Below are 16,393 nucleotides of genomic sequence, written 5' to 3'. Positions count from 1 at the left end.
ATTTTATTTTTGGGTTTTGCTTAGAAGCAACATCCAATTCACAAATTAACTAGTGAAATATACAATTCATACAATTATTATTATCATTATTATTATTATTATATAAAATCAATCTTATATCATCATATTTACAATCACTACTTACCCTCTTTGTTTTGGGGATGGAATGGGGATTGCAAATTGCAGAGTAATGGGAGCTAATAGTTGCCCATGTCCCTTTGGACTTTTATGTTCCTTGAATGCGAGCAAGGCTAAAAGAAGCACTGTTGACGAATCTACATCGCTTTCAAATCTTTGAAGAAGGGGACGTGTATTATATATATATCAGGACTCTGTTTTTATAATATTAAGGAAAATTGTTCGTGGTGCCTGCTGTCTTGAAGTAAGAAAAACTTGTTGGTGAATGCTAAAACTTGTGTTAAACGTTTTTAGATCAATTATCTATCACACCCTTTCCTTCAATTGCCAGATTAGTTAGAAAAAAAAAATTAATAAATTATACAAAAATTATTGGAGCTCTCTTGTTTCTTGCATGTGATTCATTAAGACAGTCAAAGTGATCAAAACTGTCTTGAAACCCCAGAGTTAGATTTGTTTTCTTGATCATCTGCTAGAATTCAAGATAGGTAAGTTAAGTTTGGTCATGCTTCTCTGCTCCAGGAAACATGGTAGGTTGGTCACGTTTGTTTCTTTTGAACATTGACTGATTGCTGGTATTCAGTTGGGGCTCGTCATGACTATTCCTAGTGGAAGTGGAGTGCCGGCACCCATGCTTAAGGTTTGTGCTCTCAAGCTTTGTTTCATTGATATAATAATGATGGGGTGATGGGATTTCTTCCCAGTAATGAAGTAAAACATGGCATTGACTCAATTTATGTTATATTGGCCAGGGAAAACATAAAGCCATTATAATTTGTTGGTTTCTTGGACTTGGATCTCTTGTCTCATGGAACAGTATTCTAACCATTGAAGATTACTACTATGATTTGTTCCCGGTAGGTATCTCACTGTTATCTTCTAGTATTTGTTTTTGAAGCTAAATTTTCTGACATTAGTTATATTCATCCTGCCTTTACTAGTGTGCTAGATTTTTCAATCTTGTTAAGGCTAGAAAAGCTTATATGTTCACTTAGGAATGCATTGAAAGGGTTTGGTTTTAAGGTTGACTGTGTTTCTTTTCTACCCTTCAAAATTTAGGGAAAATCTTCAGCAAATAGTTAACTAGATTCAGTGTAGGATAGATTTGACTTTCTATCTCGTCCATATTAGATGGTTATGCTTGATAGTGGGGGATTCTTTGATTTTGTGATAACTGAGCGAAGATTGATGGTCTGACTGATCTTCCATCTGAGTATTTAGTAGTTGAAGTTTTATTTCGCACCACAATCTCAACATTTTGGATAGCAAAACTATCTGACAGTGCTTTACTTTCTTTTTGAAGAAATACCATCCTTCAAGGGTACTTACTCTTGTTTATCAACCTTTCGCCCTTGGAACGATGGCGTTACTGACATATAATGAAGCAAAGATCAATACTAGAAAGCGGAACATAGCAGGGTACATGCTCTTTACTGCAAGTACGCTGATGCTTATTGTTGTAAGTACTGTACATGTCATCTTCTCTTTTTATAGTTTACTTTGTCTCATCCAATCCAATTCATCTTTCGGTTCTGGTAATATCCGTGACAGGTGGATTTAGTCACTTCAGGGAAAGGAGGAGTTGGACCTTATATTGGTATATGTGCAGTCGTAGCTGCTTTAGGAATTGCAGATGCTCATGTTCAAGGTGGAATGGTTGGAGACTTGTCTTTCATGTGCCCTGAATTCGTCCAGGTAATAACACCTCGTAGAATTCTTGTAATGTTGTTCTGGAGCTTATAACTCTATTCTGGATTTTGAAAGAATTTTCCGATATTAAAGCATGTTGTTTTTTGTACTGCAGTCTTTCTTTGCTGGGTTGGCAGCATCGGGGGCTTTGACTTCTGCTTTGAGGCTACTGACGAAAGCAGTGTTTGAGAAGTCTAAAAATGGTCTACGAAAGGGAGTTAGTAAGTCACATTTTCTTTGACCAATACGAGACTCATTGGCTTTCACAACTCTTTCATAAATATCATTTGCAGCAGAGCTTCAGATTTTTAGGTTTACATAACTAGTCTACATGAATGTAATATGAATCTTGGTATATGACCTGCCTTTGATGCTAGAGACTTGATTGATATATTACTTGATTACCGATTCTTGCAGTGTTATTTTTGGCAATGTCTACTTTCTTGGAGTTTCTATCTGTTCTGCTGTATGCATTTCTCTTCCCTAGACTACCAATAGTGAAGTACTATCGTACAAAGGCAGCTTCAGAAGGATCAAAGACTGTTTCAGCTGACCTTGCAGCTGCTGGCATCCTAAAACCTCAAAACCAGGAGGTGCTGCATTTTCCTTTTAATGTTTTTACCTGGTCTGTTTGGTGTTCAAAGAAATTGTTTCTGATCCTTATGGCATATCAGTATAGGCCACTCTTGCAAGCTGCAGACGATGACAAACCCCCGGAACGGTTGAGTAACAAAGAACTATTCCTCCAAAATACAGATTATGCACTTGACCTGTTCTCATATATGTGCTGACACTGTCGATTTTTCCGGGGTTCTTATATGAAGACACTGGTAAACACCAGTTGGGCTCATGGTAAGTGCTCATCCATGGCATAGCATAATTCATTTAAAAAGAACTTGAAAACAATTTTTTTCCCTTCTTCAAGTTCCTTGCTGTCCCGCATCAAGCAGGTGACTGTATCCAATGTTCCTTGCTATATCCATGCTTCAACTGCAATTTCAGTTTCCTTTCTGAGATTTCTTTCAACGCAGAATACATACTTGGCCAAACTTGATAATAAAGTATGATCTAGAAGTAAATTCTCATGATTGGTGATTTTCCAGGTATTCTCTTGTTCTGGTTGCAATGTTCAATGTGTGGGATCTTATATCACGATACATTCCTCTTGTGGAATGCTTGCAGTTGGAGTTTAGAAAGGGTCTCATGATTGCTAGTCTTTCTCGTTTTCTGCTCATTCCTGCCTTCTACTTCACAGCAAAATATGGAGATCAGGGATGGATGATCATGCTAACATCTTTCCTGGGATTAACAAATGGTTATCTTTCAGTTTGTGTGCTGACAGAGGCGCCAAAAGGTTACAAGGTGAGTCCATCTACATGCAATTATGTACAACATGTTCATATGATGGCACTTCATGAAAAAATGGCTCGTTAAACTGCTCTTTTGGTTTTGTAGGGGCCTGAGCAAAATGCACTGGGCAATCTGCTTGTGTTGTGCTTATTTGCTGGCATTTTTTCAGGGGTTGTCCTTGATTGGCTGTGGCTCATAGGCAAATGATTCCTGAAGAGACGAGTCTCTGTGCAACAGAGTGAATTAGAAAGTTGAATCCTTTCCCTCAATATTGCAAGTTTGAACCCATAATTATGCTAAGCCTTTCCTCTATATGGGACAAGAACAGAATCACCTACTGACATCCCACACAACATGATGATTCTGAAGGAATCCCAAGTGTAGATAGTTGGGCTTGACATGCTTGTTTAGCTACATTTTCAGTCATACGATCATCTTAGGCTAATAATTATGATATTGGTCTGTCTTGCAAGAACCAACACACCCATTTTCATGATACATAACTAAGAAAGAAAGACGAATACATATGCAATATGAAAACTGAAAGAAAATTAGATTTGTAAACAATTTTCTTACATAAGCATTCTCGGATAGGACAAATCCCTTAAGATGGGCCGAATAAGATGTCTTCGACTCTGTCATAAAACTCAATCTTTCCTCCTTGAGGGTTCAAATTTGAAATTTCAGTCCATTTTGGTGAATTCCCTAATTTAATGATAGATAGTAGTGGATTATTGACCCTCTATGTCTCTTAATGTAAACGAAATTTAAATATTGTTAAAATGTTTTTTAATAAAAAAATAATAGTTAAAAACTCAAAATATGATATATATTGAATAATATTTTTTAAAAAAATATTATTACAGTAATATATTACATGATATTGTTTTTAAAATATTGAAATAATAATATATTAGATTAACCAAGGTTAACTTGTTAAATTTGTGACTTGAGTCATGATAATATAATAATTTTATAAAAAGTAAATTAAAATATATTATGAAAGTCAAATCCTAAATAATTTAATGTTGAGAGATGAAACTAAAAAAAATTAAATTAAAAAAAAACTACATGTGTTAATCTGGGTTAACCTGCTAAACTCACAATTCGAGTTATGAGATCAAGATAACTCTATAGAAAATAAATAAAAAAATTGCAAACCCTAATATCCAACCATATTGATTAATATCTTTTTAAAATATTGATAGAGTAACATATTAGATTATATTTTTTGAAAAAACACTAAGATGATGACATATTTGATAGACCTGGTCAATATGTTAAAAATTTGAATCGAGTCATGAGACCGTGATAACTTTATAGAAAACAAATCAAAAAAATTTTGAAAGCTAATTTTTAATCAATCTAATGTTGAAGGATGAAATTATATATATATAAAAAAGAAAAAATAAAAGAAACTACCCAAATCAACCTAGGTTAATCTGCCCAAACCTTTGACTCAAGTTATGAGATTATGATAACCCCATAAAAAATAAATAAAAAAATTATAAAGTCTATTTTTTAAGCAACTTCATGTTAAAGGGTGAAAAAAATAATTAATTAAAAAAAAGTCAAAGAAAAATACAAACCAATTATTCGAGCTAATTTGTTAAACCTATGATCTGGATCATGAGATTAGTATGACTTCATAAAAAACAAATAAAAAGAAAATTGAGAAAAAAATCAAAGGATCAAAATTAAAAAAAAAAAAGGATTGTTGGAGAGTGAAACTAAAAAAAATCAATTAAAAATAAAAAAAATTAAACCGAATCAACTTACTAAACCCATGACTTGGATTATAAGATTTGGATAATCTCATAGAAAGCAAAACAAAAAAAATAAATTATAAAACTCTATTTCTAACAAATCTAATATTGAAAATTGATATTGAAAAATAAATAAATTTATGAAACTAGTATATAACTCAAGAGAAAAAAGATAGAAAAAAATAAAAAAATATAATTCCCAAATCAACTCAATAATAAATAATAAAATAAAAAAACAACAAAAAACTAGATCATTATAACATAAATTTGAAAATATAAATTTTTTTAAAAAAAAACACAAACACTATTGGATGAAGTAATATTTCAGTATCGTGACTACAATAATTTAACCACACTGTCTAGTGATTTTGTTAATATTTTGTGATCCGGGATGAACTTAAATTTGAATGCAGAAGCACTGATGTGAAGCCCATAATAGTAATAACGAGTCCATGGTTGGGGAGAAACAGCATGGTTCCTTGGCATTGCAAGCACGGTGGTCCGATCATTAATATCCGGTCGAGCCACGAGGAGGCTCTGATATAAGACATTTTGAGGCAAGTCCTCCTCCATAGCACCCACAAGGACAACGAAAGACGCAGCAACAATGCAACCAGTGTATTGGTATAATGGTGGAAGGGGTTTATTTATTTTTACTGTATCTGAGTTTGAGTTTTCATATACATATTTGTTATTTTTATGATATTTTATATGTTTATTAGATTTACAGAATATTCAGTAAACCGTAAAATTAATCATGTTAAGCGTAAACTAGCTCAAAAACCCACATAAATATATATATAAAAAAAACACAGCAACAATGTTAAAACATACCACTCTATATGAATAGTGCCACACCCACACCCACTTGAATCTTTCCTAAAATGTAGACCTTGGAAATCGAAATGCTTGAAGTGAAAGCTGAATATTATCACACTGATTGCATCTACTAGTCTAGTATGTTTATTTTTATATTTTAAAAAAATTAAATTTTTTATTTTAAATTTTTTCATATTTTTTTATGTCTTGATATTAAAAATAAGTTTTTTAAAATAAAAAAAATATTATTTTAATATATTTCCAAATAAAAATACTTTAAAAAATAATTATTTATATTTTTTCAAATAATTTTTAAAAAACCTGTTTAGTTGGAAGAGATCTTGAGCTGGAAGGTTTGATGAGGGGGTGTTAGGTTTGACTGTTCGGTTTGATGATTTTGTACATCATGGGCATCTGGTGTGACTAATTATCAGGATTTTCATAAAATTGTGAGAGGTATGACCATTGATGCAAAGTCCCTTGAATTATTAAAAGAAAAATTATTATTTTTAAATAAAACATTAAATTATTATAAAATTTAACAAACTTGAAAAACCTATAAAAAATCATAGGAATTTTAATATATGTTACTAGATTGTTGTTCATGCTTTATTGCTGTTCAAATAAAAAAATTAATATAAAAAATATTTAAACATTATTAATGTTTTTTAGTAGAAATTTTTTTTTGAATAATATGTGAATTGACTCAATCCTAATAAATTTAATATTAAAAAATAAAATTAAAATTAAAAAAAAACATAAATTGTTAAGAAAAAAAAACCTAAAAATATCATTCCAAAGAATAGGATTTTGTGTGGAGGGTATAGTAAAACCCTCTTCTTTTATATAATAATAATAATAATTTCAATCTTTTGCATCTAACCATATGAACAACAATGAATGGTATAATATCAAGGGAATGGAAAGAAAAATTCAATAGAGAATACTCAACCTTTTTATTATGAGTTTTTGTATTAGATCCAATGCATTTCTGATCACACAAACCTTGTTACAAATATTTTTTTTTAAAAAAAAAGCATAAAAAATATGTATCAAACTAAAACAGGAAAGATACATAACAACACAAACCTCATCACTGCTACTGTGGGAATTACAATTGCAAAATTCACGCGAGTGATTCACTGATTACAGTGTTAGCATACGCTTCTGAAAACAAAGAGCTAAAATACCCAACACAAGAAGATTCAAAAATCATAAAGATTAATTATAACGAGGGTAACTTAATTGATCTGTTTCTTCTTTTATTTTTTAGAAGCTTTCAATTTAAATTTTATAAATTTTAAAATTACTTGAATTTTATATGATCATTAATTTTAAAATCTGTAAAATTAATTAAAATACTCATAATAAGTAAAGATATCTTGTTAATCAGAAAAAAAATCATAAATATCAATCCTTCTGCTTCACTTTTTTCCCCTAAATTCCCCTAGATTTGTTGTTCGAAAGGGCTAATTCTCATAAGGTTTTTTTAGTTGCCAAGTGCTGTTTGGACAGGGATTCGTCTGTCTAGTAAAGCAGTTAGAAATACAATATGTTCATGCTGGTAAATTCTTCAAACATTATGGGGTTCCACTTTTTATATCAACAACAACGAAGCACCTCAACTTTTTTGTTTTTTTTTTTTTAATTTCTAAACATTTTTTCCCCTTCCAGTTAGACCCTTCTACAAGCTAATTTGATAAAACTAGGCTCTTCCTCTTCTTATTTTTTTTTTTTAAATTTAGCTCCCTGTTCTTTTCCATTCCTCATTTTTTTATAATTTTATCATTAGATTTTTTTAACAACCATCATAATTATTTTTAGATTGATTAAGTTAATTGAATCATGTTGGAACAACTCTTATATGATTTCACTTTAAACTTAGTTTAAACAATGAGTCGGGTCAAAAGTTTTTTCAAGAGTTTTTTTTTTAATTTCATCATTTTTCTTTTTAAAAATTTTATTCTCAAACTTTTTATAACAGTTAACTAAGTTATTTATGAATTGACCAAGTTAGTTAAATCATATTAAGACAACTCTCACACAATTAAATTTTAAATTAAAGTTAGGTAAGAAGGTGGATTATGATTTTTTCTATCAATTTCATCATCAAGATTTTTTTATTGATCAACCAAATTGTTTTTAAATTGATTAGGCCAACTATGTTATATTGACAATAAATTTTAAAAAATTTAAATTTAAAATCATGTTCCAACTAGGAGGTTTAAAAGTTAATTCATCAGATGAAGTTTAATAATTAAATAGTTTTTTATTAAATTCCTAAAAAAATTAATCCGACTGCCGCACAGCATACTCCAGTAAACAAGTTTGTATGCTCACAAAATATACAAAATAATCCGCCTGCATGACTACTACTGTCAAGGGCATTGAGACTCCAACAAGGCTTGAGGTTTGTGCTCAAACCTTGTCATAATCAGTGAAAGAACTATATCTATTCAATTTCTTGGAGTCCAGGGAAAAAAAATAAAGCGTTGCAAGTTTGCTTGATTCTTGGACTTGGGTCCCTTGTAGCATGGAACAGATTGTTAACCATAGAAAAATTCTAGCACAGGGCATCTAAACAATCTCCAGCTGGTCGGAGATATTTCAGGTCTGCACTTGTTCTGGTTGCAGTGTACAAGGCGTGGGATCTTATATCAAGATACATTCCCCTTGTGAAATACGGTACTGATCATCGGGATAATAAATGGTTGCCCTTGCCGGGTGCATCCTTGCAGTGGCACCGGAAGGTTACACGATTAGTCAATACACTAGTTATGATGTGCAACAAAAGCATATCTTTTTAGTGTTTTTGGTGATTAATGCTCTTGCTTTTTTGGTTTTGGAGAGACCTGAGCAAGATACTTGGGGTAATCTGCTTATGGTTTTCCTTCAAGGAGGCTTATATGCTGGAGTTTGCCTTGATTGGCTGTGGCTCATAGGTGAAGGCAGCTTCTGAAGATCCAAGTTTATGCCACCGATGATGAAAGTCGGTTCCTTTCTCTCCAATTCAATGTTGATCAATGAGAACATCAATTACCAATAGCATGACAGAATTGATCGGATAAAGGAACAGCACTTTCACTTATGGGAGAAGCAACAGCAACAGAGCCACCCGCGACACACCAAAGATATCAGAGGAATCTTATCGCTGCTCTGTGATTTTCTTGCATGGTTTTACACAGTCATGCTAGATGAGCATCCCACAAAGAGATCCGCTAGGGAATGTTGTCATGCCGACGTAAATTCAGAAGGCATTTTGGCAAGAGATACCAAAAGAGAGGCCAAACATGATGATCTCACGCGCTAATACCACCGAAATGAATCAAATCACATCCAAGACTAGGGGCACAACCTGACACGGCATGGTGCTCAGTACAAGTCTTCTAATACAGTTCCAAAATATCTACTTCGAATATGGTTTTAAATTGGATTGTACAGTTTAATAGTAAAAGGACTGCTTGGATATTCTTACTGAAGTAATCACCATTTTGAGAAAGAGAATGAATCACACCAAGGCGGGTTTTTTTTTTTAAGCACAGTTTTTTTTTTAAAAAATAATGGTAAAGTATGACATGGGATAAAATATTTAGAGATCTAGTATAGTTTTACGAGTAGCAAATAATAATTGTGACACGTGAGTCACATATACTATTTATAACTTTTATTTTGTATATATCATCCATGACACGCAAGTTACCGATAGTATATTCCATTTCATTTGAAATTTATACCTATAAACTCTTTCTTTTCCTTTCTTTCATTCTTTCATCCACTCTCTCTTTCCTCATAGCTACCCAGCTCTCCCTTTTTACCACCTTTAACAACCTTCCTTTCTCTCTTCCTACCGTGAATCACTCTCGTAATAGCATGAGATCACCCATTTCTCTCTCTAACCCCATATCACTAACCATATCTCTCTCTCTCCACTACAACTCATCCATTTTCAGGCCAAAATAGCCACCATCAGTCACTATCACCACTCATCTTCTATATTTAGAGGTATATTAACACTTTCTTTTTATCAATTTGATGTAATTTATGTTAATATGTGTTATTTGATTTTATAAAATGTTAGGGTTTTGAATTAGAGATTAAGTTAATTAGATATAATTTGAGTTGATAATTAAGTTATTTACAAAATAATCAATGATTTTAGATTGTTGTTGATTGTGAATTAACAAAGTTATTTTGGAAGAGTTAATATTGATTTACGTTAAATTATAGATTATACTGAATTATATATAAATTAATAAGATTAGCTATGAAATACAAGAATTTGATTGTTAATTTTGTTATGGTAGTGAAATCTGATGAATTCAGGTGTTCGGCGATTAATTTGATGAATTAGAATTGTGTTTTGTTATATTGTTTGACAAAATGTCTTATACTTTAGGAATTTTATGCTTTTATGGTAGTATTATTGTCAATATCGACAATGATATCATTTATAATGAAGGAGCCATGAATTTCTAGCTGCTACATTACACATGTCCCTTAACGAGTTATTTAGAATATTATGTGATTGACTTTGCTAGAAATGTTTGAAATAAAAATTGAAGTTACTTAGAGTATGTTGCAAGCCAAGGTCAATCAATCTCCTTATGTCAGTGTACCAATATGTAGTGACATGAGTGTGAATTCAATATTTGGGTTTGTGATGATTAATGAGACTAATATGCTGGAGCTCTACTTGAATTGTAGATTTGCATGAGGAAACTCTTCTACTATGGATTTGACTTTGGTTCCAAGTAACTCTCAGAGAACCACACAAACATCATGAGCAACCGGTTCATCTAGATTAGATGGTAATGCAAGTAGATAAATATTGGTGCAGAAAATTGTTAATATGGAACCTTAGTTGTGTATGATATATGCTTCATATTTCTATGGAGAATCCCCAAGTGATGACAAAGATGATCGTTGTATTAATAAAGTCGAGGTTAATGAGAAAGATGGAGAAGATAAGTATAATGGGGATATTAAGGTAGTTGAGTTTATTAATCAATATATTGCTCCTTCTACTCCTTTTACATAAAACATTTATTAAATACATGACTAATGTTATTATGAATGATAACTACTAATTGATTTCTAATGTGTATATATATATAGATTCATTAACTACTAATTGATTTCTAATATGTATATATATAGATTCATTAACTACTAATTGATTTCTAATGTGTATATATATAGATTCATTACTTAGTACGGGACGCTCGAAAAGCAACAACAATTATTCGTGAAGATGTCGATGAGATGAGATGTATTGTGCCAACACTACACTCAATTTATATCGTAGTGGACTTCAAGAAGTTGAGAAGACTGAGCATTTTAAAGTGGCATTAACGAAAAATGAGATTGCTTATTGTGGGAGTGTTGAGGATGTTGGTTCATCCACGAGCATCCCAGACCAATCCATGAGTATCCTGGGCCCGTCATTTAGCATCCAAGGCTCATCATCGAGATTCTCAGGCTCATACACCAGCGTGCTAGATCTATCCACGAGTTGAGTTAATATTAGTCCTCCTCATACCTATATGAATATTACTGACTCATTCTCAAGTTGGATGAGTTAGGGTGGTGCTGCAGACTTGTCCACGAGTGTTCCAGACCCTTCTACGAGTTGGGACGATTATTAGAAACAGTTATGTATTATTATATGATATGAGTATTATGAATAGATGTATACTTAATTTAATTTTAATAAAATATCATGTTAATTTTCAATTTAATTTTATTAATTATGATTGAAGATGTTATGTGCTGTTTATTTGAATTGTGTTTTAATGCTGGAAAAATAGTTATTTGATCTTATGAATTGTAGTTTTTTTTTGGGGAGTTAATGGCAGCAAAAATGATTATAGAGAGAGTCTTTTAGTTGAGTTGCATATCATATCTGCATTTCAAGTGCTGCAATTGATATCTATAACTCTTGAGTCGCAGATAAAGAATACAAATAACAAGTTGCAAAATATTATTTGCGATTCTAAATCACTAAATATTTTTTTTCTTGTGATATTGTACTATTTTTTTTTTACAACTGTTCTAAGTATCCTAAATAGTATACTCAATCGTGTAGAGAGTACATATACAGTCACAAAATAATAGTCAGATCTTGCAGGAATCCTTAACAGATAACAAAGACTTTTCATTTTTCAACAAAAACACAAACTTTTCTTTAAAGCATGTCTAGGTCCCCCACAACTCCGTATCACTGATTGCACCTCACTCCTACGATACTCTCCTGGCTTATTCTGAATTGTGGTTGAAATTCCCCAGCTTCCAGACATTAATGGTTCTACCAATACAAACCTCTTAACTTTCAAGAATCTTTTCAAGTAAAAGATAACCCTGTTCTTTTCCTCAACAAACTCACCATGGCGTTTCTGCTTCTTAGTCCATCCACGTTTGGAAAATTGGTAAGATCATACTGATCTTTCCGTGTAATCTTTTACCTAATAAATGTGAATATCTTCTTTCATACATGTAAAAAATTGGCAAGATCACATTGTCCTGCTGATCTTGAAAAATCTTTATTGCAGAAAATGGTTTGTTAATCTCCTTGCCATCTTACAACTATTTCTTCAAGTTTATAAATATTCGGTGTTGTAGTTGTTCTTAGAAAAGCAACCGACCAGTTTGTAACTGCTGGAAAAAAAACAACATCACATCACGTTTACTAACTGTTTTCGGTGGAGCAGCCATGGAAGGTTCCAGTCAAAGTGAGGCTCCAAGAAGACTCGAGGTTTGTGTTCAAGCATTGATTGGTAGTTGATTAACAGAAATGTGAAAGATCTTCCAATTAATTGTAGCATTAATGTCCTATTGATAACCAGGGAAAGTATTTAGGGATGGCATGTTGTTGGGCTCTTGGACTTGCAACCCTTGTCGCATGGAACTGCATGCTGACGATCGAAGATTACTACTATAAATTGTTCCCGGTAGGTAGTTCAAAGGCTACTTTTCAGTTCAATTTGGATGGAAGATGGTTTGGTTTGGCTGCCTGTGATTTTGGTTTTTATATTTAAAAATGCATAGGTTGTCTGAACTGACAGAAGAAGTGGAACTTCTCCTTGTTCAAGTGATAAACATTGATTAGTGTGACTCAATAACTGATGCGTTAAACTTTTTTTCTGGTTTACGAAATTGTACGATTTCTCCGCTTGAAATGTTACATATTGCTAAAGTAAACTGATGCATTGAACTTTTATGAGTCAAAGATTAGTTGTTTGACAGTGTTTTCCCATCTTTTGAAGAAATACCATCCTGCGAGGCTGCTCACTCTCATTTACATGCCATTTGCTGTTGTATCTATGGCTATACTGACATATTATGAGTCCAAGATCGATACTCGAAAGCGCAACCTATCTGGCCTCGTACTTTTCTTTTTGAGTTCGTTGTTGCTTCTACTTGTAAGTACCACAGATATTCTCTTTTGGTTTTTTTCAATTCACTAATTACTGGTTCCTAACAAATTTGTTTCCCAAATTGCTGTCATTTTAAAACAGTTGGATTTAGCTTCATCAGGTAAAGGTGGAATTGGAAATTTCATTGGTATAGGTGCAATCGCAGGTTCTTTCGGAGTTGCAGATGCCCTCCTTCAAGGTGGGATGGTTGGAGACCTATTTTTTATGTGCCCTGAATTCCTTCAGGTAAGTCTTTTTACCACATTTCATTCAATGTCAGTTGATTTCCATATGCATCCTTAGATTTTCAATGTAATCTGATGACTTGAAACCAGTTGTTTAATTTTCTACAGTCCTACCTTGCTGGTATAGCTGCATCAGGTTTTCTAATCTCTGCACTGAGACTACTAACAAAAGCAGCATTTGAAAAATTCCCTAATGGTCTTCGCAAAGGAGTTAGTATGTGACTTCTCCTTCGCTGATATATGACAACTTCTTGCTTTATATTACAAGTTTCTTTTACATTTTCACAGGAAATTTTGATCCCTTTTAGCCTGCCCTAGCTTCCCAAGAAGATCAAATTTTCTCACAGTGTGTCTAGTTAGTTCAATTGCTTTAGTCCTAAAAATGAACCGGCTAAGACAAAAGTAATGATTTGTCCAAATGCTTCTGGATTTCACAAATTTCCCCACCAGTTTTCTACCATTTGATTGACTGCTCCATTGATCATTACTTATCTTACTATCTTTCGCAGTACTCTTTTTAGTGATCTCCACTTTCTTTGAGTTTCTATGCATTCTGGTATATGCATTTCTCTTCCCCAAACTGCCAATCGTGAAGTACTACCGCCTAAAGGCATCCACTGAAGGATCAAACACTGTCTCAGCTGACCTTGAAGCTGGTGGCATACACATAAACCAAGAGGTATAGCAGCTTTATTTTACCTCAAAATACATTACTCTGAAAGGAGCTTTGAGAATCCATCAACCTTATTGGTTTTGGCATTTTGACAGGATGAAAATGAAGCGAAACGCCATGAGAGGTTGAGCAACAAGGAATTACTCTTTGAGAACATAGACTATGCTGTTGACCTAATTCTTATATTTGTGCTGACATTATCAATAGTTCCTGGCTTTATATATGAAGATACTGGATCACACCAATTACATTCATGGTATGTGCCCGATTTGTGTCTAAGCCGCATTTATTTTATTTGAGAGCCATTTTTTTAAAATGTAGCTTTAAAATGATCGGTTGTTTTTTACCAATTGGTAAGTCCATTTTTGAATTCATGTTAGCATCGGATTAATGTTCATGAAAACTTAAACAGTCAAAGATCAAATTAGGAGTACGAATTCAGAACAAGCTGAAGTACTTGTGTTTCCATACCATGAAGGCCTCTCCTTGTTAACTTTCATGTTGATGGTGAATTTTCAGGTATGCAATTGTTCTGATTACAGTGTTCAATGCATGCGATATGATATCAAGATACATTCCTCTGGTGGAATTCCTGAAGCTGAAGTCCAGAAAGGGCCTTATGATCGCAGTACTCACTCGTTTTCTTCTCATTCCAGCATTTTACTTCACGGCAAAGTACAGTGATCAGGGATGGATGATCCTCCTAATTTCCTTCTTGGGATTAACCACTGGCTATCTCACAGTCTGTGTTGTTACAGAAGCACCCAAAGGTTACAAGGCAAGTTCATATCTATGTAGCCATACTAATTTATCAATCTGCAAATAAGTTTTCTTAGTAGTAATAATAATATCCTGTTTTCTATCTTGCAGGGACCTGAACAAAATGCCTTGGGTAATTTGCTGGTGCTATGTGTATTATGTGGTGTTTTTGCAGGGGTAGCCCTTGATTGGTTGTGGCTTGTAGGTAAAAAGGAGTTCTAAAGTTTCATGTCTATACACTCTCTGGAACTCTAGACAGGCAAACAGCCAATTCTGAAATCATATGTTACTACATTACTTAATTCCATCCATTACTTGGTTGTTATCAAAGCTCAAGCTTGAGTGACTTGACTAATGCATAAGGAAACGATTAGTAACCTTTTTGTAATCAGCTTTGATTTTGTAAAAACAAGTTAGGCTTTAAACTTACCACTCTCTTCTTCCATAGCTTGATCATCCTGTGTACCCAAAAAATGATGCAGTCAACTCCGAATGACCAATTCCGTACGAGGTCAAACTTCACCTTTTACTTCCCTTTTTGGCCCCCCATGTTGAGCAAATGTGAGCCTAAGCTAACTGGCAGGCATCCCAAAATACTTGGATGGACTAGCAGCAGCAGAAAAATATAGCGATGTTTCCGTTTTTGTCTATGAATAAAAACTGTGTATTGAAGACGGTTAACATGGAATCGCTCTTTTCTTCTCATGCAATGCAAACCCTCTTTGTATATATAAATAGTATTCATGCACTCAACCCTTCTTAAAGACTCCATTGACAGAACATGTTTGATAGTTGAAGAAACCTCTCTGGCAATTTTCGTTGTCTATTAGTATTGCTTCCTGAATGTGCCTTGTCCTTGTGAATTTGGAATATTTTACCTTGATTTCTCTCCACGCCAACTTCATAAATTCAAGGTTCAAGTAACCATGCAAACGTTGGTTTCGATTCAACACTTCTGTTGGGAGATTGTTAGGTTTAAACTTTTCATAAATTCCTTGAAGTTATAAACTATGCTGTCATTTACTAACATTTCGAGGTGCCAAATTGAAAGCCCAGTTCGTAGTTTCATTAGGAATTTGCACAGGGGTCCTATTCCGGTGTCATGGAAGAAACCTCAGATAGGTTGGACTAAATTAAACTTCGATGGTTCTTGCAAAGGCAAGGCAGGCAAGGCCAGCATTGGAGGTGTCTTCAGGAACCATGAGGCCGAATTCATACTCGGTTATGCTGAATCCATAGGAAGAACCACCAGCACCATCGCAGAATTAGCTGCGCTCCGAAGAGGCCTCGAGTTGGTGTTAGAAAATGGTTGGAGCAACGTATGGCTTGAAGGAGATTCCAAGTCATTAGTGGACATTATTGTGAAAAGGAAACAGGTTAGATGCAAGGAAGTTCAAAGACAAGTTAGCCACATAAACATGATAATGCCAGAGATTCAAAATTGCATTGTGACTCATGTTTTCAGGGAAGGAAACAGAGCTGCCGATAAGTTGGCCCGAATAGGCCATCAGTTGCAGAAGCCTAAGATTTGGAGGCACATTC

At 33.5% G+C, this 16,393-nt stretch overlaps 1 protein-coding gene and 1 pseudogene across 3 annotated transcripts; both read left to right on the top strand.

Annotated features, from left to right (window-relative positions):
- Positions 1–407: 407 nt before the first annotated feature.
- LOC105108526 (equilibrative nucleotide transporter 3-like) lies at positions 408–3,428 on the top strand (annotated as a pseudogene).
- An 8,510-nt stretch (positions 3,429–11,938) lies between these two features.
- LOC105108523 (equilibrative nucleotide transporter 3-like) lies at positions 11,939–15,187 on the top strand. Of its 3 annotated transcripts, none has more exons than XM_011002857.1 (10): positions 11,939–12,187; positions 12,470–12,513; positions 12,605–12,709; positions 13,025–13,180; positions 13,277–13,420; positions 13,528–13,633; positions 13,929–14,098; positions 14,188–14,348; positions 14,612–14,870; positions 14,963–15,187. In XM_011002857.1, the coding sequence occupies exons 2-10, from the start codon at positions 12,472–12,474 to the stop codon at positions 15,071–15,073; spliced, it is 1,254 nt and encodes a 417-aa protein (XP_011001159.1). In that variant the 5' UTR covers positions 11,939–12,187; positions 12,470–12,471; the 3' UTR covers positions 15,074–15,187. The 3 variants fall into 3 exon arrangements, with proteins under 3 accessions (XP_011001159.1, XP_011001158.1, XP_011001157.1); XM_011002856.1 differs by having other exon boundaries at positions 12,381–12,513; XM_011002855.1 differs by having other exon boundaries at positions 12,311–12,513.
- Positions 15,188–16,393: the final 1,206 nt, after the last annotated feature.

Source organism: Populus euphratica, unplaced genomic scaffold (assembly GCF_000495115.2).
Source record: "Populus euphratica unplaced genomic scaffold, PopEup_1.0 scaffold194.1, whole genome shotgun sequence".
Classification (NCBI taxonomy): domain Eukaryota; kingdom Viridiplantae; phylum Streptophyta; class Magnoliopsida; order Malpighiales; family Salicaceae; genus Populus; species Populus euphratica.
Note: the sequence above shows the minus strand (reverse complement) of the source record. Positions and strands in the feature narration are given on the sequence as shown.

Bases quoted from the DNA above. Each gene is read 5' to 3' on its own strand.
- LOC105108523 (XM_011002857.1), top strand. From the start codon at position 12,472: ATGGAAGGTTCCAGTCAAAGTGAGGCTCCAAGAAGACTCGAG. The intron at 13,634-13,928 runs GTATGTGACTTC...TATCTTTCGCAG, and splicing joins TGGTCTTCGCAAAGGAGTTA to TACTCTTTTTAGTGATCTCC. The intron at 14,099-14,187 runs GTATAGCAGCTT...GCATTTTGACAG, and splicing joins GCATACACATAAACCAAGAG to GATGAAAATGAAGCGAAACG.